This window comes from Mixophyes fleayi, chromosome 4 (assembly GCF_038048845.1).
Source record: "Mixophyes fleayi isolate aMixFle1 chromosome 4, aMixFle1.hap1, whole genome shotgun sequence".
NCBI classification, from domain to species: Eukaryota; Metazoa; Chordata; class Amphibia; order Anura; family Limnodynastidae; genus Mixophyes; species Mixophyes fleayi.
The window spans coordinates 135,042,960-135,067,982 of NC_134405.1; the positions used below are offsets into that span (position 1 = coordinate 135,042,960).

The 25,023-nt window shown below is 39.1% G+C and overlaps 1 protein-coding gene across 9 annotated transcripts in view; it reads right to left on the reverse strand.

Moving 5' to 3' along the window:
* HERC1 (HECT and RLD domain containing E3 ubiquitin protein ligase family member 1) overlaps nt 1-25,023 on the reverse strand; it is a 237,658-nt gene that overhangs the window by 185,633 nt on the left and 27,002 nt on the right. For 8 of the 9 annotated variants that reach the window (XM_075208383.1, XM_075208388.1, XM_075208389.1 and 5 more), the window contains exons 3-10: nt 21,124-22,082; nt 11,441-11,536; nt 10,586-10,780; nt 4,797-5,108; nt 4,609-4,705; nt 3,467-3,610; nt 3,231-3,358; nt 2,942-3,086 (exon numbers count right to left, since the gene is read on the reverse strand). In XM_075208383.1, coding sequence (XP_075064484.1) covers nt 2,942-3,086; nt 3,231-3,358; nt 3,467-3,610; nt 4,609-4,705; nt 4,797-5,108; nt 10,586-10,780; nt 11,441-11,536; nt 21,124-22,053 — 2,047 coding nt within the window. In that variant the 5' untranslated portion in view covers nt 22,054-22,082. The remainder of the gene's footprint in view (nt 1-2,941; nt 3,087-3,230; nt 3,359-3,466; nt 3,611-4,608; nt 4,706-4,796; nt 5,109-10,585; nt 10,781-11,440; nt 11,537-21,123; nt 22,083-25,023) is intronic. The other variant, XM_075208382.1, reaches the window with a different exon arrangement.

A 25,023-nucleotide genomic window follows, 5' to 3' on the forward strand; every position in this document is an offset into this window, starting at 1 on the left:
GATGAAAGAGAAACAAGCTCTTTCAAGTAAAGATTTTTAATTCTACTTCATCTGAAGTTTCAAATGGTTAAAGCTGCAACGCATAGAACACCAAATTCAGTTTGCAGGGGAAATATAAAGCAGCAATAGTTTTAAAGGCAAAGTCGTGGATATTCGGCAACTTGCAAAATGCATGGTTTCATAAGTTTACCCCCTGGTCTCAGAGGCAGAGGCCATGCCTAACCCCCCAACATGATGAGGACATCTGTGTACCAGGACCTTCGCGGCCAATCTGAAGCCAACAGAATGACCAGAACCCCTTCTCTCTTCACCTTCTTCAGGATCCTCAGAAGCATTGCCACCAGTGGAAGTAGGTAGACAACCCCTCAACCCCAAAAGTGTGGCAACTGCAGTCACCAGAGTCCACTCCCAAATGGAGAACAGGCGACCTTTGTTGATGTTCTTCCTCCTCAGGCACCAAAGAAGTGAGTGACACACCTTCTGAGAAAGGCTTATCACAGATGATTCTGTGTGGGCAGAAAGCCCATCATGCTGAAGGCTTGACAGAGGACCTGGCAGCTGTGCATCTGGTCACCCAAGCCTACCTCCCCCTGCAAACTTCCCCTGGGGCAAAAAGCTTGCCCTCCAGGGTGTTGACTTCTAAATTTTATTGCAGGAACCTCCACTGAAAAACGAAAGGAGCGAAACCTGAGCAATCTCGTTTATGAAGCATCAACGGGAAGAAAAGCACTCCTTCTCCTTGAGGCCTGGCTAATAATTTTATCTAGCTCAGGCCCAAATAATGCACCCCCAGAGAAAGGAAGTAGCTCTAGAGTCAGTCTAGACTCCACATCAGTTTTCCAGGCTTTAAGCCAGAGAGTGAGACAAGCCAAGATTGCTTCAGCCAATATGCTAGCCCCAATCAGTGGCATCTAGAGCCGCACTTCCAAATACTATGTACCTCCTTGATTCTGTTACACTAATGATAACAATTCAGGCCTTCTGAAAGCTGTTCCCAGCACCTCTCCACAGCCTTGTTAACCCATGAAGAGGCTAAAATGTTTTGCTCTGCAGCCACAAAATGGATTTAAGAATGGCATGTTCGACACATTGGAAATGGGAATTGTGGTGGTCTTGAACGACCTCGCTACAGAGGCAGCCACCATAGGTGGTACTTTCCACGTAACTGTATCCTCTACAAGAATAAAACTATTTTGCAGCTTACAGGACACCTGAAACTTATGGTCTGAAGTTTTCTTTGACTTCCTTTTAAACAAAGCACTTTCTGAAATATCCGAAACCTCCGTTTCTTGGATGTCAAATACCAGGTGCACATCCTGATTCAGATCATTCACCCCTTGTCGGCTATAAGCATCTTCTTCAACATATGAAGTATCCTCTAGATCCAAACCACCAACTACCTTGTTACTCTCTTGGGAGATCCCGTCTATCTGACTCAATATCATATTTCATAATATTGGTACCAGAGCCTTTCAGTACAAGGCCCATTATCTTCACAGTGGTATTTACAACATGTAAAAATCTTTACCGAAGCCATCTTCACAGCCTTCGCTATGGAAGAACTCCCCCCCCCCCCTCCATGACATTGCAGAAGGGCAGAGAAAAAAAAAAGATACAATAACAGAACACAATCAAACAAAAGAAAGTGAACCCGCTAAAGGACCAAAGCCCGTTAAATGGAGTTAACGTTCACTCATAAACCACCCCCAACTATTGCTCATGACACCAGTGTTTATAAGGGGAGTATATGTTTTCAGCAAGACTAGAGTTCAAGGAGAAGGCACATCAGTCCAATAAATTGAAATTTGTTTTTATTTTAAAAATCACTTTTATTAATAATTCAAATTGAAGTAAAGTATTCACACTACCGCCTTCACCAGGACTCTCAAGTGGCAAAATATTTAGATAAAATGTGTAGATAAGTGATAAATACAGAAATTATGTGCTAATAAAGTATATTTCAGATCTTTAAGTGGGGCCAGAAAACAGTGTCTGTAAAGTTTGAGTCCAAGTGCATTAAACTGTTCTTATTATATGCGGATCCATCAACAATATCACTATGCATATATATATATATATGTCTATATCAATAAAGGCAAAACATTATTCAGACTTTTTGCCTTGTTATACATATATTCATTGCTCCATTCATACACATGGTTAGATTACTCAAACATTAGAGTCATGGACAGACCATATATCTTTGTTTTATTACTTTTTTTTTTTTTTTTTATATAAGTGTTATTTTAAGTTTCTTTATATATATTCTGCTGCTATGTCCCTTATTGTTCAACAGTTATACAGAAGTACACGTAGGCTCTCTTACATTAGAAGGGGAGAGCAGGGCTTGAAAAGGTCTACTGCTTCTGGCGTGCTTCAAATGCAGTGAAAGAGCATACCAAAGAGGAGGGCCTAAGGATCCACTTAGTTCCTCACCCTGGAGCCTCTCCGTGGCTTTTAATTAAAATCTTCCTCTCAGCACTCAAGACCCCGAGTCACTTCCAGCAAAAGCAATGACTGGTTCCCCCCGGAACCAACCAACGTTGAGAGCAGAGAGGCAGCATTGCAACGTCTCTGCACCTCTTCTCCAGCATCGCATAGCCGCTCGTGCTGTGCGATGCATGTCTTTTCAAAACAGGCTTCACAGCCACAAAGCATTAAAAATTTAATAAGAAAAAGAAAAGGGTGCTAGAAAAGCTCTACTTAACCCCTGTCGAAGGGCACTTTAAAAAACAGATGGCTGGTTCGACATATAGGAAAGGAAGGGGAGGAGCTATGTTTTAAATGCAAAAGATTTAAAGTGCCCTCTCCCCTGGCTGCAACTAAGGAGTTAAACTACAAGTAGTCATGAGAGAGGTTTGTTCACATGACACAAGGTGACAACCCCCCCACCCCTCCTTAAAAGAAAAACAGAAAACAAAAAAAAAAACATTGGACATACCATGTGACAGTGCAAGGCAATGGCTGTCTCCTATTGAAATGTCCACTATTCTGGTAGCAGCCAGTTCTTCAATAAGCTTAGGACGCAAGGCAGTTGCTTCCGACGATCCACACCCCAGGCAAGCTCCACAACCCCAAGCATAGACCTGAATGTAACAATACAATATGTTTGAGGATCTGCATAAAAACTAGGAAAGCAGGTTAAAGAAATGAGTAAGAACAGAGTCTGGTAAAGACACATTACAGCACAATATATTGAGTGTATGTTTAGCACAGCTACATTATTATACCTGTCCAGTTGATGTCAGGGCCAGGGACGACTGACTGCCTGCACACACCTTTCGAGTGAACATTCCCTGTAGTGCTTCAACCACCTTTGGTTTGTATACCCTGTTAGTATCTCCATGGCCCAACTTTCCTGAGAAACAGGATTCTACTTAGTACACTTAGCATCACACACGGATATTCAAACCAACTTATTCAGTTAGGCACTCACAAAAGGTTATATAAAGCTCTATGTACATACCATTATCTCCTCCCCCAAAAGACCAGACAGTTCGTCCATCTTTAGACAATGCGATTGTGTGAGAACTCCCACAGGACACTTCACCCACATTGCTAATATCCTTTACCAGAGTGGGAATGTTCCGACTATTACTGTCCCCATGGCCTGAAAATAAAAAGATGGAAAAACTACAGAAAACTGCAAAGCAGAGACATCACACCTCAAGCTTGAACAATTTACAATTTGTCTCAATATTTTCTTTACTGCAGAGCATTTTTTTATTCACAATTGGCAAATAGTAAGCTATTAAATGTCAAGAAACAATCTGATAAAGGAACAAATCAACCCGTTTATATTTCAGACAAGTCAACAAATAAAGAAATAAAAGTTGTAGTTGATCAATTGATCCAAACAATGAAATGTAAACTATACTATTTTGTGTTCAAAATTACTTTAACCCACGGGAACTAAACATAACACATTTAACAAGGGATTAATTAACAAGAAAAATAAACAGTGCTTAAAAGGTGCTTAATTGAGAAATAAGAGAGCATTTCTACTTGAAATATGTTACATACCACATCTTTTGGAAGCTATACGTATGCACCAAGTGGCCACTCCACCCAGACAGACCCTTTGCTAGGGATTAGGAAATAGGGTACTGCCAATACAAAGACAAATTAGAACTGAGCGACCAAACCCATTTCGCTAGTAAAATAGCAATTTTACAGGAATAGGTAGGATAATGAGCAGCCAAATAAAGCAAGGCATCATCAATGGCCATTCAAGGGTCCCTAGATCTGAAAGGTTTTTAAAATTCAGCAGACAAATTCATAGTCACCCTTTATAATACTGTCTGCTTTCCTGTCATCCAAAGAATAATGGATCAATTACAGACAATAATCTGTCTATTCTGGCACTGCAGTAAGAAGGGATATAGATGTGAGCTCCCCTGGATTTATGGCCGCATGACTACAGGTTAGTTATTACCAGCGTTATAGGGAGAACACTATTGTGGCGCACCTGTGCAAACAGAACTTAACCCCATTAGTAATTTTGTGCCCCAATTAGGCTGAAAATAAATCACTGCGCTAAAGTAAAAATGAGTAATGTGGAAATCCATTTCATAGTATATTATAGTTTCCACTAAAATTAATACTTACCTAGTCTTCCAAAATCTCCTTCTCCCCATGTATAGAGTTCTCCATCTTCTGTGACAGCTGCACTATGCCTGTAGCCAGCTGACACACACACCACAACCTAAGGTGAAAAACACAATAAGTTATGAAAGAGAATTCACCACATATTCACTGATCATTGTTCAAATCCCCAGTTAAAAGAAGCCCCTCACCTTTCCTTGCAGAGTGCCCTGAATAAGCTTGGGATATTTTTGAGTGGAGCTGTTTCCATGACCCAGCTTGCCATAGTCACCATCTCCCCAGCTGAAAACCTCTCCCTCAGTTGTGAATGCCAGGGTGTGACCATCAGATCCTTTTGAGGAGGAAACTTTCTTGATGGAACGATGAGGCTCAAAGGTTAATTTCTTTAATGTTGACTGATTGTTGGAATCGCCAAGACCAAGTCTTCCATAGCTGCCTTTCCCGCAAGCTCTTACTGAGCCATCGGTGGATATAACAAAAGTGCAGTACTGTCCAGCTTCGATCTGCATGAAAAATTTGTAAATCAATGTATTAATATAATCAACACTTCATTGCCAAACAAAAACTATTATTAGGTAGAAAGTTAGTATTGATAAGTAAACACTACTGAATGTTTAATGACAAAAACACATTACATTCAACATTGGAAAGAATAGTATGAAATAAATATAAAGTCGAAAAAAATAGATACTGTAGAAAAAAGTGGGTTTGTTTTAAAATTGTGCAAAATGGATACTAATATTTCAAATATTGGTGTAAAAAAAACGGGGGATAAGGGGTTGATGGGCCAATCACAAGATGCGTTGGTGTAGGCAGATGCACTTTGCAGAGCTCCATGACCAGCCTGTAATCTGGAACACTAATCCGAGGTAAAATACCAGAAAAGTCTCTATGATAGGGGTCATATAAATAAAAGCATGGGAGTTTCTAGGAACCAGATGTAGCAGGTGTGTTTAAGAAAATCAGCATGTAAAGCATGGCCTGCTGACATATTCAATTCAAAATGAGAGACACAGCATAAATTAAATAACCACAATGGCAACTTCTCACTACCCATATTATTACAAGTTATTGCCAACTGTAAATATACACTGACAGAAAAGATAAACCACATGTAATTCGGTCTTAACTAGTAACAGTTTGAAGAAACTAGTAAAACTGAACAAAGGAGACTGAAGTACTCTGTACTTTAATCAACCTACTACTAGTTCTGCCAATGTGTTTATTCAAAACTCTAAAATGTGAAGTGACAAAACAGATGGCCAACAAATAAATCGTCTGAGGAGATACAGTATCAGGTCAGTGGGTCTTTCTGAAAAGGGGGAAGGGTGTCTGCTCATTTCATCATCAACACGTATATAGCGCCAGCAGATTCCGTACTGCTCATTTATACGTATGTGGGTAACATACACATTGAGGGCGCAAATTTATTTTTTAAAGCTATACATAGAAAGGGTACAGTCTACGTGCCCCCTCTTCTGATGACCATGCCAGAAGCCCCCCCCCCACCCCTCCCAAGGAACTATAATTATAAAGTTCCTCAACTATAAGGACAGGAACAAGTTGCTGATCCCAACACACACTTTAGGGCCACTGAGACATAAAGGCCATATGACATACCATGATTTCTCCCTGGAAACCCTGCCACACAGTGGAGTGAATATTTACTATCTACTGCATTAGCAACAGAGTGAGCAAGTATGTTTTACTGCAATTGAAAGCTACAGGTTCAGCAGTACTGGAGCTTAAGTGTAAAGTGGACCAGGACAGCTCTGCTTGATGCAGATCCACTTATGTAAGTTTCCATGGTGGAGAACTTTTATAGTAAACAAACAAAAAAATAACACATTTCTCCAGCTGAATCAGTTTGGAGGGTGCCAGTAAGGAAGGAAGAAAGAGGGGAGGTTGTGGGTGTTTCCATTTGAAATTTGTTTGTTTGATCCCCAATTAAGATACTTAAAAACCCCTGAGCTGAATAAGAAGTCCCACTTTCTATATTCTTCACACTCAAGAGCAGTATCCCAGTTTGACAAAAAAAAAAAGCAAGAATTATCAACTGCTTCAAATCACTTGTTAGGCCAATAAAACTGATGCTCTATGTAAGCTACAAGTGATTCTTGAGGAATGCTATGTATTTATATCTGTATAGCCACGTGTATTGTCTATTTGGCCGGGTGAATGCACCTAACTATTTTATGGCCAAATGATCATCTGTTTTTCCTGTAATCAGTCTCCAAGAAGATTAGGTAATTTATGCAGCCTCTGAAGCTCACAGATGTGTAGAGAAGCTCATGCCCACAGAACAGGTGTTACTCAAACTACCCAGCCACAGAATTGAGCTTGCATATGCCTTATTTGCTATGCTGCTTTATATCACTTTAGTTGACTTTCTCCCTAGAAGTATTTCTGATCATGTACCTCTGATAATTTCACTTGACCTTGATACTATTTCTCCCACACACAGAGAACATGTAAATCCTATTTGGCTCAACTAAATAGTTTCATGATGATTTTGCACTTAAGTTAAATACTTTTCTCGGAGTCCAATGGGGGACACTGGAAACGTTAGGGATACAGAGCATGGTAAGAGTGCACTTTTAAATTTGCCTCCAAAAACTCATTCTCCTCTCCTCTATGCTCTAGAAGGCTGCAAATAACGTTAGGGAAAAAAAAGAGCTAACAAAAGTCCAGAGGACCGAAGCAGGACTATAGAACAAGAACAAGATTATCCAACAAAACAACCGGAATAAGAATCGGAACAATGATAACAATAAAGAACAAGAAATGAACAAAGAACATAAAGGGTGGGCATCCATTAGCCATATTGGACTCAAAGAAAAGTATTTAACATAAGTAGAAAAATCCTATTTTCTCTTTCATCCACGTAGGACACTAGAAAGGCTAGGGACATCCCAAAGCTGTTCCCAAGGGAGGGTACACTCATAAGATGCGGTGTACAGCTTCTATCCAAAACTAGCATTTTTGAAAGCAAACATGTTGCATACTAGAATTTAGTGAAAATGTGTGCCAAAGACCAGGTGGCGCCCGACACAGATGCACAGTCGAGACCCCATGCCACACAGGAAGCACCCACCGAAGTGGTAGAATAAGCCATCACATTTTCCAGGATGAGCTTCTCTGCGCCATAGTAAGCCTGTCACATTACCAAAGTAATTCACCAGGCAATGATCTGTTTAGAGGCTGGCCGGCCTCGCTTATGGACATCATAGTGGACCAGGTGGTCATCTGTCCTGCGCACTTCATGGGTCCTATGGACCTTGGTCCTTAAAGGCCTGACCACATTCAGGGAAAAACCTAGGCATTTAGTTCTTGGGGGCATTAAGTGGGAGAAATGAACTATTTCCCTTGTGGTCAGAGAAATAATCTTGTCCAGTTCAGCACTAAATAATACCTCTACAGAGAAGGGCAAGGACACCAGATAACATCTGCTTCCCGAGCCCTAAGCCAGAGGGCATGGCATACAAAGACTGCTGAATCTGAAGTACTAGCCTCAATCAGCCCTGCATCAAAGGCAGCTTCACAAAGATATTCAGAGACCTGCCAGATATTCGCCACCAGAGTGAGTAAATCTACTCTGGGTGTGCCAGACACCAGAGCCTCCACCAATTGCTCTGACCACCTCTCCACTGCCTAATTAACCAAAGCAAAAGGTGACCTTGATATTCCTATACGTGCTATCCCTTAAGGTAGCAGTAGGGATCAGAATGGTGGTGGTCTTAGACAAGCAAGCTTCAGGAGCATCTACCCAAGGCGGAGATTCTCATTTCAATTAATCTTTCCTAGGGACAGGATTAAAGGAATCATAACATATGCGAAACCTGAACCTATGGTCCCACCCTTTGCATTCAACTGAGAAGGAAACCGTCTATTTTCCCTCTTAAACTGCAAATCCCCGATTACCTGCTCTCATGAATATTTAGTGTTTGCCTGATGGCTCACATTAAACCCTCTACTCCCTGTATAAGTTGGAGTCCTTGTCTGGGCAGGAGGAAACTTCAAGGTCAGAGTCTTCAACCACCTCTCTGTACTTCTGGGAGAACTCCTCAGGTTGAAACTTTCCAAGACTAAATGGCAGCAGAAGTTTGGGGCTTCTGCAGTGTAGTTGTAGTTTCATCATTCTCTCCAGGGAAAGTGAAAAATGAACAAGGCCATGCACCACTCTCTCTTTTGCCCAAGTAGGCTCATCTGGTGATGCAGCAGCAGAGCCCGAAGACCTTGGCCCGTGCACTAGAAGAATCTGTTCACAAGCTCCCCCTGAAGTGGCAGAGGAGTCTATATCAGTCAGCCCCGGGGAAAAAGCCAACAACCGCATAAGCTTCATAATGCACCAGGCCAAAGATCTCACACAGGCAGGTTAAGCCATTTCATTGGAACCCTACACCAGCATATACAGCTACTGGAGCACTAACTCACACACTGCACCAAAATGATCACCACCTGACTGACTACTAGACAATCTAGGGTGGCATATGGAACAGGTAAAATATAATAAAGATGTCCCATTTAAAAGGTTAGCCATGGATGTACTCCCGTTCCTTATCAGACACGATAGGAAAAGATGAGGCGAGATAGAGGACAACTGTAGTATACAATGGAAAACTAACAGTGGACTGCAAAAAACACAAATTACTGCCTAAAGAAACAATGTGAGTTTGAATCCATTAGGCACCATTCTATGCCTAGTGGATTCAATCAAATATAGTCTAGGCATATTGCAGTGCACTAGGTATGCTCTGGGATCCACTTCAAGGCTTACCACAATAAGTTAATATTGCCATTATCCCTTTGGGCAATACTACCATGGAGTTGAATCCAAATATCTGCACTCTCTTGTCTAGATAATCAATGTACCCATCTACATTTTAATAAGGCTGACTATTCCCCCCCCCCAACCACCCTTTATCCTGGTTCTGTGTGTGTGATCTAAACGATGGATCCATGGAGTCCTAAGCATTTCCTCTTTACCTTGAAGTGAATAATGCCACAAGCACTATATTGCTATATGTCATCTAACATTATCAAAGAATTACCATACAATAACTAGTGGCACATTTTATGGTTTACTTTTGTTTTCTATCGCCTTTAAAAAATCTAAACATATGTAGTATGTAGTGTTCTCCCCAGTACCTATTCTCCGGGTGCTCTACCCAGCTGTTTTTACTTGCCACCTGGTGTTGGAGCCCCTCAAAGTCCTATTATAATTGAAAAAAAATTAACAGACACTATGTGAGCACTACAGCCAGAAATGTGTGTTAGACGACTGATCACTCCAAGCTGGTGTGGACAATAACCGCCAACATTTTTGATTATTGTTGCACAGTATTACAACTGGCTGCTTCTTAACGCCACCCGGCTGGCAAAATTTTCTGGGGAGAACACGGATATGCAATGATTGATGCGTCATTGTTCCCAGTTGCAAATCAATAATGCATGATCCACTGCCTTGCATTTTTCCAATATTATGCAAATTAATATAATGCGTATGACCATGTAATAGCTTTTATTTACACGTGGCAACAAATAAGGGGACGAAGACCCCTACACCAACTTATAAAAACAAATTACTGTAATTAAAAAAGGAGAAAAAAAAAACTTAAAGAAAAAACTGAAAATATAAAAACAATAAAATCGGATGGGAAAAAAGTTTGTTGTTTGATCTTTTTATAAAAAAATGTTTTGATGGTTACAAATTGTTGTTGTTTTTTACCATCTTTTCTAAGTAAAGAATTACAAAAAATATCAAGTAAATACTCAATTTTTAGTATAGCTTTTAAGCTATCAGATCTCTGAAAAAGCAATGCATTCATATTGTAGTCTTCTATAAAATTAACACATACTAATCAAAAATACAGTACATAGATTGAAGCATTGCCTTGCAATGAACACTTAACTTGGGTAGGTCAAACTAAATCTTTGTATCTTAAAAATAAATAAAATAAAAATCAGGAATGACACTCACTGTCTGTGCATCTGAGAAGCAGGGGGCCAACTTTGGCTGTAGGATTTTCTCTTGGGTCCCCTCCACTAGCTGGTGGCTGCTGTTGCTCCCCCATACATATACCTCACAAGTCTCCGACACCACCGGACTTTCCCCAGTCTGAACACTGTCTGGACTGGCACAGGTCCTTGAGTAGTCAGAGGCCATCTGGCAGACCTAGGAAAGAATTAGGGAATGTGTGAATGACTGGACAAAAAAGGAAAAAAAGAAAAAAAAAAAGGACTATTTGGCAGATAGCTAAAGTGTTGCAGACATCTCTAGAAAAACAGATCATATCTGAAATGGTGTCAAAATGTTAATAGATTAGGTTTATATAAAAAATACAACATATAAAACGTGACAAATTGTATGTGAATTTACAAAAGTGGGCGTGACCATAAAAAAAAGAAGCCAAATACTAGTAGTTAACGCCATTTTATTGTTGGTCTACTTGTATGAAACAGCCTACATAGTCTAAGACTTTACACATGTAAATCAACATAACACACAAGAACAAAAAGGAGGGGAACAGTACATTATTAACAATGTACATGTCAAACATGAGCAAAACATAAGAGATTAATACCTAATAGTATAGTTTATAAAAGATGCAGTGGAATTTCACATAAATCTAGTTTTGCAACAGAATGACCATCCTCACAAAAGGTGCGAAGCTTCAACCACACTGTATTTGTAAATTCACATTTAGAGCTGCTTAGATGATGGGAAATCCATTCAGTGAAACATGAATTATTTTTCTGCCAAAATGTGGAATCATTAGTTCACTGATCAATTTCTGAACATTTTGTTCATCTCTACCCAATAGTTTTATCATACCTCCTCAAACAAACAAAGTGCAGCTTCATACAGAGAGCACAGGCCATCTGATGTCCTGGTGGGTTCCCTCCACTGGCTGCGGTCAGCTGCTGAACCCTACAAAGAAAGCAACCCATATATTATTTTTTATTTTATCAATATAAGAAATCGTAAAAGCACAAAAATATTTAAATCCAACGGCAACCAACAATTTTATTTCATATGCACTAATTGATAATATGAGAATTTGCAAACTATTATCATGAATTTGCTTGGTGAGGTTGTGCTTACATAGCTGCTGGGAATTTAGCTGGCCAGTATCAAGTGAATTTAAAAAGTTAGACTAGGCACACACTACAGTGTTTTCAGCCAATTATCGGGCCAATCACCCAATCAAATTAGTTTGTACACTTAGACAATGAACGATAGTTGTTCCAAAGCATCAATCATTTGATTTGATTGTTCAGCAGAACTAAAAATCTCTTTCAGCTATCCTTCCAATCTTGCAGTGTGCATGCACTCAGCATCAGGATCTCCAGAGTTTACAGAGTCATGATATTTTCAGCCGGCAGTTATGACAGTTAAAGAGCAGAGATCGGAGTGTAAATCTTTTAAAACCATGTATAGTGTGTACGCATGAATCGGCATGCTGATCAGGACTTTTGTTTTGATACAATCATTGTTAACACATTTGTCGAAAATTCTGTAGTGTGTACCCAGCCTTAGTAGTCTGGATTCTCACACCTCACTGTCTTGTCTATTCACAGCAAGACACTTCAGCAGGCAGACAGCAGTACATCTCACATCAGATTCTTTTAAATTAATTTTTGCTAGTTCTAGAAATAGAGAACATGTACTGCCACAAATAATCTGATAAATGTAAGTGGCATTGACTGCAAATCATCTTATTACCAATAGGATTTATTTTTTCGTGCCTGCTGAATAGCAATTTAATTGATAATATTGTCCCTTAGTAGCCTCTCTTTAGGTACAACGTTATTGATTTTTCAAAGTTTACTGAAAATTCTGACACTTGGCCAAACTCTTCTAGTTTTGGCAACATAGGTCTCACCAAAACTTTTGGTTTTTTAAAATAAAATTTCATTAAAAAAAGCAGAGATCTTAACAGATGCACTGCCAACTCGAATAACCCCCAGAACTGGCCAATTCTGCAGCACAGTGAACCCTGGGTCTAAGAATAGGTTAAATAATAGAGGAGATATAGGAATCCTTGGCGTGTGCCTCTTGTCATTTATATTGGTTTCTCCATGCATGGAATTTATTAACAGTAATGTGTACGGAGATGAAAAAAATGATAAAGTCTTTGAAACGTGTTCCAAATGTTCTTGTCTGTAGATATGCCCGGGACACTGTATCAAACACTTTATGGGCATCAAGGCTTAAGAATATATTTGGCTGACATTAAAGTAGTAACTACCACCACCAGGTATCTAGCCTTTTATATTTCTAAAAGAAAATGTTTACCACTTGTATTATTATAATAATAATAAAGACTTGTTTAGACATCTGATCTCATATTTACAGTAAGTTAAATACCTTTCTCGGAGTCCAATGGGGGACACTGGAAACGTTAGGGATACAGAGCATGGTAAGAGTGCACTTTTAAATTTACCTCCAAAAAATCATGCTCCTCTTCTCTATGCTCTAGAGGCCTGCAAGTAACGTTAGGAAAAAAAGCTAACGAAAGTCCAGAGGACCGAAGCAGGACTATAGAACAAGAGTGATAGGAGAGAACAAGATTATCCAACAAAACAACCGGAACAAGAATCGGAATAACGATAACAATAAAGAACAAGAAATGAACAAAGAACATAAAGGGTGGGCATCCATTAGCCATACTGGACTCAAAGAAAAGTATTTAACATAAGTAGAAAAATCCTATTTTCTCTTTCATCCATGTAGGACACTAGAAAGGCTAGGGACATCCCAAAGCTGTTCCCAAGGGAGGGTACACTCATAAGATGCGGTGTACAGCACCCTCTATCCAAAACTAGCATTTTTGAAAGCAAACATGTTGCATTGTAGAATTTAGTGAAAATGTGTGCCAAAGACCAGGTGGCCGCCCGACACAGATGCACAGTCGAGACCCCATGCCACTCAGGAAGCACCCACCGATGTGGTAGAATAAGCCATCACATTTTCCAGGATGAGCTTCTCTGCACCATAGTAAGCCTGTCACATTACCAAAGTAATTCACCAGGCAATGATCTGTTAAGAGGCTGGCCGGCCTCGCTTATGGACATCATAGTGGACCAGGTGGTCATCTGTCCTGCGCACTTCATGGGTCCTATGGACCTTGGTCCTTAAAGGCCTGACCACATTCAGGGAAAAACCTAGGTCCCTAGTTCTTGGGGGCATTATGTCGGAAAAATGAACTATTTCCCTTGTGGTCAGGGAAATAATCTTGCCCAGTTCAGCACTGAATAATACCTCTACAGAGAAGGACAAGGACACCAGATAACATCTGCCCCCCGAGCCCTAAGCCAGAGGGCATGGCGTACAAAGACTGCTGAAGCTGAAATACTAGCCTCAATCAGCCCCGCATCAAAGGCAGCTTCACAAAGATATTCAGAGACCTGCCAGATATTCGCCACTAGAGAGTGAGAAAATCTACTCAGGGTTTGCCAGACACCAGAGCCTCCAACAATTGCTCTGACCACATCTCCACTGCCTAATTAACCAAAGCAAAGGGTGGCCTTGATATTCCCATACGTGCTATTCCTTAAGGTAGCAGTAGGGATCAGAATGGTGGTGGTCTTAGACAAGCAATATACAGTAATATCCAGAAGATTTAATTGTAATAGTTTTTTATATAACTATATCAAATGTTCTTTATATATGGTACATTATTCCGGATACAAAAACAAAATGTACGTAATGATAATTTCTGTTTACTATAAAAGGCTTCATTTAAACGGAAGGAAACAAGTTAATCTACCTTGTTTTTCTTCTTTCATTTTTACTGCTATTGGAAACATTTTTCCATCAACCAAACTGGCATTATGCTTCAATAATAGCCTGAAAAATTCAAACTGTTCACAAAATACCTCTTCACTTTCACAATTTCTTCGCAATGGCAACAAATAGCTAATTATATTGTTTTAACTCTTGTTCGTTAAAATATTTGTTAAACACTTGATTATTTAAACCAAAAACAACAATATCAGTTTCCGAATATGAAAATTTCAAATTTAAAGAGTCATTTTCCAAACTTTCAATAAAACTTAAGGATATCCAATCTTCCCTCCTATATATCCTGTCTGTCGGCAATGCATCTTTTTCAAAAAATATAAGGTGTGGAGGAGATACTAAAGATAATACTGGATTCCCACCTGCCCATGAAAAGGTTAGCAAATAAGATCCCATCGCCGTCCCACAAGTCTGGAGGTAAGAGACTTCTGTGAGGTGAAATACACTCGATTGTCCCACTATTATTTACTAAACTACCATCTTATCTCACAAATTTAGTATCATCTATTCTCTCACAAACAAATGATATTCATCATCATCATCATTTATTTATATAGCGCCACTGATTCCGCAGCGCTGTACAGAGAACTCATTCACATCAGTCCCTGCCCCATTGGAGCTCACAGTCTAAATTCCCTAACACACACAGACAGACAGACAGACAGACAGACAGACACTAGGGTCAATTTTGATAGCAGCCAATTAACCTACTAGTATGTTTTTGGAATGTGGGAGGAAACCGGAGCACCCGGAGGAAACCCACGCAAACACGGGGAGAACATACAAACTCCACACAGATAAGGCCATGGTCGGGAATTGAACACATGACCCCAGCGCTGTGAGGCTGAAGTGTTAACCACTAGGCAACCGTGCTGCCTCAATTCACTTTAACGGATTTCTCCATAGCACCAACCTACATCATCTTCCATCTGTATATAAGAAATCAAAAACTAAACGCAGTTTGTGGAAGTGAGATAAATGAAATGAGAAGATTCACTTAAAAGGAGCTCCCTAGACCCACAAATCAAGCAGGTCCCACAAAGCCTATAAACGGTCTTACTAGGAAATCCTCCCTCCTGCTTCGGGGTGGCTAATTTTCAAACAGTGCAAGGTGTTGCCAAGCATCCTTCCAATGAGAAATCAAAGAATGGGAACATAGTAGGGGAGGAAACTTGACAATATCATATATAAAAAAATGACTACAAAGAGCAGAGGGTGGTGTGGGGTGAATATTGTCAGATAACATAATGCCATGTCGAACAATGGACAGCATATATTAACTCCACATATTGCACACCACCACCCAGCTCAGCAGCTTGTGCCCTATACCATACACATGTGCAGCCTATAATCATTGATTTATTGTACTGGTAGGCTTAAATGTCCAACATACCTACAGTGACTAAAAATGAACACAAGAGGATGTAAAGAATTTCATTTTCATGGAATCAAAATGGATTTTTGGGAGAAACTCTTACCACTGATGTGCCCCCATCTACTCCAATAACTCATATGGGGTGCCTGAGCTCCTCATTAATTTCATCACTAGTAATTGTGAGCTTCTAGGAACCATAAGAACAGGTTCCTTGCAATCACAAAGGAGCCAAATTAGAATATACTGTTTTGTTACTGGAGGTGCACTTCAGTATGTTCTACCAGAAATGAAAAATTATCATAGTCTGTTTTTTTAATTTGAAATTTAAGGGAAAGCTTTAGTGTTTTATCTTTTGTTTTTAACAAACTATTGTGTGTTATTCCATTGTAAGAACACCCACATAATTCCCTTTATATTCCATAATGTACAAAAATAAAATATAAAAAATAGATACTTTTGATAGCCACTGTATATACCCACTGGTCAAATAAAGTATAGAAACATTTAAAACAAAAAGGTTAGAAAGTGACAAGTCTGCTGAATTCAATATTGACCGACCATTTTCAGCAGTTTACTCCTCATTAAAAAACACAACAATCTAAAATCAGTGACAAACAGAAAATATATACAAAGCAGCTCAACTAAAATGTATGAAAACATCACCTGTCATTTTAAAATTTGCTGATGTGACAATTCCTACTCCAATGAATAGTAGGGTTAATGACTTACTTGCAATTTGCCAATTTGTTTTTGCATAATTACTTTTATGCTGCAAAGAATAGATTCAGGCACTCAAAGGAGACAAAATACACTCACTGATGTGCATAGTTAAAAGACAGGTGAAATCATTTTAGAAAGGATGAACTTATAAAAAGGAAAACAGAACAACCACCAATTACAGTGACTGCTTTTGGGGTTTTCTTGTTGCATGTATTCTGCTTTTTCAGCCAATATATTTGTAATGCTTTCTACCTTTATTTTTGTCCGAGATTTTCCTTGTGTATACCTTTATATTTAAATGCTTTTCTTCAATAGAAAAAAAAAATTAAAACAACTTTCTAAGAATGTTGTATACATGTTTATTTCCATCTTTCAGCGCTTATTTTTTGGCAATTACTCTTAAGTGGAAACAAAACAGATCAGGTTACGACCAGAGCATGGCAAACAAGGACATAAATGCCTGTTATTTTGCAGATTTTTTTTTTTACTTTTCTTTGTTTTCTCATTTTTGACGACCGTGGCCTTTTCCATAAAAATCAAAGCGGGAAAATGTTGAGTACATTAAATGTGAAACTCCACTTAAAACATGTCTGAAAGGAATGTAACAAATATCTGAGGGATGCTTTGCTGCTAAATCATGTATGCGTTTTACCATTGTTACACAATAGATTTGGCAACTAAAGGCACTATTTCATGGTTTATATGTAATTACACTGCAAATAAAAATGAACAAAAATCCTACTTATCAAGCTTTAGCCTGAAAAAGTAGTTCTGTGTAAAAGTTATAAAAAAAAAAAAAAAAAAAGTAGGATTGAAGCCAGAGTAATTGGGGATGCATGTGTACTAGGTACAGCCTTCCAAACCCCTACAACCACCAATGCTACACATAGACCTACTCTGAAATCTACCGTAGACTCTACAGTATGAATGGTGTTATACTTTTAACAACATGCTAACTGCCTGGATAACACATATGCATCTCTCTTCATGTAAAAACTTGCATTGAACATTTCAAAAATATTGTGCATTTAAATTTTAAAACACACATACAGTAAAGAAACGCAGATGTAATATGAAAGTCAAGTCAGGGGGGAAAAAAAAGGAGCTTTAGTCCATCTAACAAAGTATCTAAAAAGTAGAAATTGAAATCTGCTACCACTAAATTCTAAGTGGTGTGGTAAGGACACAGCTAAAGAGAAAATATACCCAATTATTGCGTCTGTACTCTCTGGAGCAGATTCAATTGGTCATGAGGTGCTGCTGGACATTGTCTTGAACTGAATGTGTTCCTCTGTGTTATCTCTATGTTTTCCATTAAAAAGGACAGTAATACAAAACAGAGGTTTTAGGGGTGGCCCTTAGGGGTGGTTTCAGGGGTGGCCCTTCTTTGAAATCGCTTTATAATTTCCAGTGGTGTCCCCTTTACATGACATACTTAGGCATATGCATACCTATGGATCCTAAGCTAGTCATTGAGTGTAATTACCAGCCACTATTGGGGCAGTTTGATAAGCTTGCAAAGTCATGGACAAACTATGAGATGTCTTGGATTGGTAGAGTGCCAGCGGTAAAGATGATGTTGCTCCCAAAGATACTGTATCTGTTCCGCTCTCTTCCCTTTATAACTCCTATGTCCCTTCTTAAGAAATTTTATACTATTGCGTTCAAGTTTATTTGGAACAACAAAAAGTCTAGGCTCTCTAGAGAGAGAATGTTCAGATCTAAAATAAAAGGTGGCTTAGCCGCTGCCAAACTAGAAGCATATCAACAGGCGGCTATTTTGGATCAGCTTAGAGATTGGCAGGCCTCCCCCCCACTGAAAAAACCATGGGTGGACATTGAACAGCATAGTCTCTCTGTATTCCCATTAGCAGATCTATTATGGCTGGACAAACCTAGTAGACCTAATCCAGTCTTCACATTAAGGAGCATAAGAGATTCTCTCACCACCTGGGATAAGATGATGTCCCTTTTCCCAGACTACCAGCTCCCTTCCTCTAGCCTCTCTACTATAGCACTGTCACAACTAATCCCAGACCTCCGTCTTGACCCTTGGCATAGGCAAGGAGCTAGACGTGTGCAGGATCTCCTGGAGGGAAGGCCTCTTTCCCCTTTCTCTCAATTACAAGCTAAGTATGATATCCCCGTCCCCGATTTTTACAAATATCTTCAAGTAAGGCACTGGTTACAAACACGCCCCTCGAATTTGGGGATGATGGGACCACCCCCCTGGTATTAAGGTGATTCTCTCCCCTACATCCCACGCAGGTGGAATTTCCCTATGGTACCGGACACTTAACTCCCATTGACAATCGGGTTTTACCGATTCAAGCTGTCTGGGAATCTGACCTAAATATCACTATTTCAGAAGAGGTATGGGGGAGAGTCTTCCTAAGCATATATAAGATGTCGAAGTGTATTAACCATTCGGGAATGTTGACTAAAATTGTTCACAGGTTATATCTTACTCCAGATAAGCTGCATAAAATCTGGCCATCAGAATCTAAATATTGTTGGAGGAATTGTGGTGAAATTGGTACACTTATGCACATCTTTTGGTCTTGCTCGAAACTTCAACCATTGTGGACCGAAATCTTTCATTTAATCTCTCAGGTCTCCAAAAATAATATCTCTCCTTCCACAGATATGGCTTTACTTCATCTGTATCCGAAACATCTCCAGCGACACAATCATTAGGTCACTGAACATATTGTAATTGCAGCAAGAGCTGCAATAGCCCAGAACTGGAAATCACCTCTAATTCCAGCACTCCCTAAAATTATTAACAAGATCCAACATAGCTACAAAATGGAAACCATAGGTTTTAATCTGTCTACAGGGGCTTCCTCCCCGCTTGTTAAGTGGTTTATATGGTATGAGTACTGTGGAATTGTTTTTGAGTTAAGTTGGGTACTTGGGCTAGACCCACTGGTACACTTTCTATAATCGGATAGTGTCTTGTCTTGTCTTTTCCCCCCCCCTCCATTCGTCTGTTTTTCTTGTCTGTTCTCTTTGCCGTCTTCGGCTTATGTATACTGGGTCATAAGATGTGTTGTTGTCTGTACCAATATTTTTTCTCATTTTTATTTACTTGTTTGATTGTTTATCTAAGCAGTGTGGATTGTTCAATATAACTGATCTGCTGTATGTACTCTGCAACCACTGCTATGTTTGTAATATGCTTTTCTAAAAAATTCAATAAAAAAAACCTTTTGCGTTAAAAAAAAAAAAAAAAAAAAAAAGGACAGTAATACAAACAGAAAAAGAGCTTGCGGTTACAATTCCCGGATTTGTGTTAAACAGTACAGCGGTATTAAGGGCCTGCCTGCTCGCTTTCTGAGTGAGCTTCAAGATCTTGATGAGATTTGTTGAGCCCCAAGTAGAGGGAATGTTAAACAGCAGAACACAAATATGAAGGAGAAAGTGTTGTTACAGGGCACAAATAACATGCATAAATATTCAAATTATATGATATGATTGGAGAAAAACTAAATATGAGACATAAAATTATATAATGTAATTAAACATAAAAAAACCAAATACATGCAAAGAATATACCATTTAAGAATAACAAAGTATTAAGATAAAAACACATTAAAAGGCTCATCATTTCAAACATTTTTTTCTCTTTTTACATAAAGCTTTACTCCAAAATGGTTTACTGTTAAATATATAACCCAAGGTGCAACTCATACCAATAAATATTTTCAATTAAGACCACAATTTCACTCTATATTTCAGCTTGTATTAATATTTTAGATATTTCAGGATATTTTTTTTTGGTATCATGGATTTTGAAATATCACCATCGCCTACACAATTTTCTTTTGTTATATTTGAATTTAAAGGTTAAGTCTATATTATAATTTGCCTCATAAACAAATATCACATTTTATGAAGCAGACAGAAAGAGACATAAGATATACAAGGCATACCTCATAATTGTCTAAAATCAAATACATTTACCCAGAAGGTATTCTATAACTGAAAATACAGATAAAAATCAAGACTGAACATGCAAGTATTTAAATTACTTAAAACAGTCCTTTCAAACCATTATTTCTCTTTATTATCTATCATTTATATTTAAAGCATTAACATTTTCCACAGTCCTAAAGTAAACTTTAGTAATTAGATCAGGTACAATAAGCACATACATACATACATACATACATACATACACAAAAAAAGGCCTTCTTCAAAACCAAACAGTAAAGGAGATTTGATTACCGTAATATAGTTGGTGAAGGACCGTCATGCACATAAAATGTCAGTCACCAATAATTGCATTACTATTGGTGGCTAGTAATACTTCTGCCTTACAGTAGTAATATGATCTCCAACAACAGTAACAATGTTTATTCTGCTACCTTATGTAATAATTGCTCCCCACACTTTTTAGTTTATAACCACATTTGGGAAGGACAATCTTTATTTCTTTTCCTGCAATGGTATACCATTTATTTGTATAATGGCACCCTCAATGTACAGAGTTGCATAATATGTCATCGCTTATTAAATAAAGCATAATTAATACAAAAGGTAGTATCTAACAAGGTATTTTGTCTCATGCAGCATTAAAACATTATAATATGCTTGATAATTAGAGTGCACTTACCAGAGACCTCCTCATCTGCTGAAGGATGCTAATGAAGCAGTCACAGTTGATCATGCCTTCCTGAGCTGTCAGAATCTTGCTATTGTCATTCTCATTAACCAGAGCAGACGCTGCCAGCGCCATCTCAATCCACTCAAGGAGGTAGCGGAGGGAGCCACGCTGAGAGGCAAGACCAAGAAGTAGCTCTGACGCCAAACGCCTTCCCAAAGTGTCTGCCCCGGAATTGGGAACAGTCACTCCCTTCAGGAAAGTGGTGACCTGTGCCAGGCAGTCTAGTCCCATAGGGGGTATTTTGCTCTCATTAGCAAGGGATAGAGGGGGAAGAGAATTCACCACATCAATGGCTGTACGTATGACATCATTGCACAGACTCAGACCAGGTCCAGCAGTCGGTAGCATCCAGCTCTGTCTCAGTAAGGCAAAGAGAAGACTCAGACCAGTTCTCACACCCATCTCGATTAGGGCATCAGTACTAGAACGTGGTCTCTCACTAACAGACAAGGTGTCTGCAGAGCCAGAGCTATTTTCAGGTGAATGCTGCTGTTGCTTCACTTTGCCCTTGTCATGATACTTGTTGGATAGAGCATAGAACACCCTTTGAAGAACCAGCAGTCTTTTCCTCAGAGCCCCTGCAAAAGGAGAATCAGAACACACCACCTTCGCCAGAGCCAGCTGGCTGCCAAGTAAAGCATCCAGATAGTGATCCTGCTCATCGCACGACAAGGACTCTCTCTCAAAATCTGGCAACTGGGGTCCTTTGAGGCACAAGACCTGCTGTGGAAGTTGGACCACCTCCTTGTTGCTGACCAACTTTGCATACAGGACAGACACCCCCTCACGGGTAGCAATGGATTCACTATCTTCTGTTATCCAGGAGCTGTTCAGGTGCTCCAGCCATTTTAACTTCACAGGGGGCATTATGCCAGCCATTACTATTCACTCTACAGCCATGAGTCCTGCTGGATATAGAGGAAATGGTAAATACTGGTGAGAATGTAAAGCAAAGAGAAAGACTGAGGAGCAGACAGACATAACATTTATATTCTGAATACAACAGTTCTGGTACACAGGGTTAAGGCACATCATGTAGCATAAAAACGCAGAATACTAACAGCAGTTAAAGATCAAATGGTCCATTTACTCTGCCTATTTGTTAGACCATTTGTACTTTTAAAATAGCTGAACTACTAAAATCATTAGTATTATGACATAGAGCAGTCATGAGATCTCTCCAAGGGCTTGTTCAAACGTCCTAGCTAAGATATATGAGGTGCAATGACACCGCACTGACAGGGTGACAGTTTGTTGAAGTTGCAGCAGGCTTTAGGATCACTGGCCCCTATTCCTGGAGACCCTGCACCATCCCAATATATAAACACATGGAGCAGTAGCTTGTCCACATACACACCCACCATTTACATATCAATGTCCTACACAGAGCTCCTCCTACAGGCAGCATAGGTTTAACAAAAATGGAAACACACAGAGTTTCTGTCACCTTTCCTGGCTGAACTATCCACTCCATACATCCTCTTTCACATCCTCTCCTCAGGCCGTATGGAGTTTAGTACAGAGATATACAAGGCAGAATATTGATATAGCATAATACATATAGTGATGTTATGTAGATTGTTTACGATATATATCAAGTTAGATTGTGCATCTTATTTTTATTAAAGATTGTAAGGCGCCACAGAGCTCTGCAGTACGATACAGTAGGGAAAGCAGGGACATACAAGGTAGACAATATAAATGCAGACATGAAAACAAAGGGCATGGAGGACTCTGCTCAACAGAAAGCTTACATTTTAATTGGAAGATGGCACAGGTGAAACAGGAGGAGAGAGTGTGCCTCAGAGTGGAGATTGGGACAGTGGGTAGTATAGGTGGGTAAACCCTAATATATGGGTTTTCAGAGACCATTTAAAGATTTGAAGACTGTCTGATTAAGCATCCCATAATTGGGATGTGGCACAGGAGAGGTCTAGTGAGAAGTGGTTTGCAGTGATGATATCTCCTCTCCTGATCTTTCCTCCACCCTCCTCGCTCAGGTATCAGACTGCCTCTCCGCCATCTCCTCCTGGATGTTCGAGCGCTTTCTTAAAATCAATATCTCTAAAACTGAACTCATTGTCTTTCCTCCGCCCAGACTCCCATCCCACGATGACCTCTCTATTGTCGTCAACAACACCACCATCTCCTCTGTCACCCTCGACTCCTCTCTCTCTCTCTCAACACTCTCTCTGGCAGGGGATAACGTTGCATAACTTGCAAACTGGATATATGGATATTTGAGATGGGAATATTGAGAGCATATGATTTAGGTTTTGCCAAGTGTGTGCTCAGATGTTATTAAATGAATTATAGACAATACTGAAGTTGATATGATGTATGAATGAGTGTTGTTGCATAGACGGTTTGATGATTGTGGATTGTTTTTGAGATAGCATTTGATAGTTGAACTGTACATTTGTACTTGGAGGATGAGATTGTGTTGTGATGAGAGTAGCGTGTCCTTTTCTACAGTAACAATGGTGGTGTTTGTTCTGGAAACAGTAATGCTAGTAATGATGAGAGTTACTGTCTTATGACAGTGTCTAGATAGTGTTTAGGGTCACCAGGAGCTGCAAGTAAAAGGTAGTTGCTTGCTGGTGTCATCCTGATGGAAGTTGTGCAATTTATTGTGATGAAAACAAATATATTTGATTTATAAAAGTTTTGTGTTGATGATGTCGACTGGGTATTCTTGCAACAGTAGGTGACAAAAGTGGCAAGAGAAGGGTGCAGTTTTGTTACTAACATTATATATATATATATATATATATATATATATATATATATATATATATATATATATATATATTTACACACACACACACACACACACATCTCCTCTCAAAAGATACATTTGCATGCAACTTTCCTGATATAAGTATCCTTGTCCCTATGCTGTGTTATGTGTACTAAAGTGTATATGATTGTCTATTTGTAAGAAAATTATACGAGTTGTATATAAGATTGCAAGACCCTCATCTAGGATATCTGCTATAGCATGACCGAATAGTATAATATATAGAGCAAAAGAAAAGAAATAGTATTTGATTAGTCTGGAAACTACCTTTTATGAAAAAGCAAGCAAAAATAAAAAGTCACGTTTGAACTACTTTCGTCTTATTAGCATTGTTGTTATTTTTCCCCAATTAACAGCCGAATGTTAAATTCTCTCAGCTACTGTAGAATTTTGAATCACTTAAAAATCTTTTCAGGAAAGGTGACACAGCCAAGCCAAAAAGTTAGGGATTCTGCAATACTGACAGGGGTGGTTCCAAAGATGGAACTACAAAAAGTCTGCTTGTGTGTATTATTTTAACCTCCTTCTCGTAATGTATGGTATAATACTCTCTATAATGTAAATAATATGGACATTAGAAGTCACTGAGGCATTCTGTGACCATACAAAAGTGCAGGGCTGTAGTCTGCGTGATTTTGTATACATCACAGAAAACAGATGAAACTTCTAATGTACAGCTTATTTTACAGTAGGAACTACATTATTTGTTATAATACACACGTCCTAGTGAACACAGAGGAAATCAAAACTCACTGTTTATAAAGGCATTATTTACAAGGGTTTATGCATAATAATATTATCGTTTATGTATATAGCACCAATCATATTACGCAGCGCTGTACAGAGAATAATATTCATTTACATGACTGTGGGAGGAAACCAGAACACCCAGAGGCAGCATATGTAAACACAAGGAGATCATACAAACTCCACACAGATGGGTCCTGTTCGGAGTTGAACTGTCGACCCCAGCACTGAGACAGCAATGCTAACCATTGTGCCAGCATAAATAGTTCTATATGAAAATTAAAGTTTGACGGTGATGCACC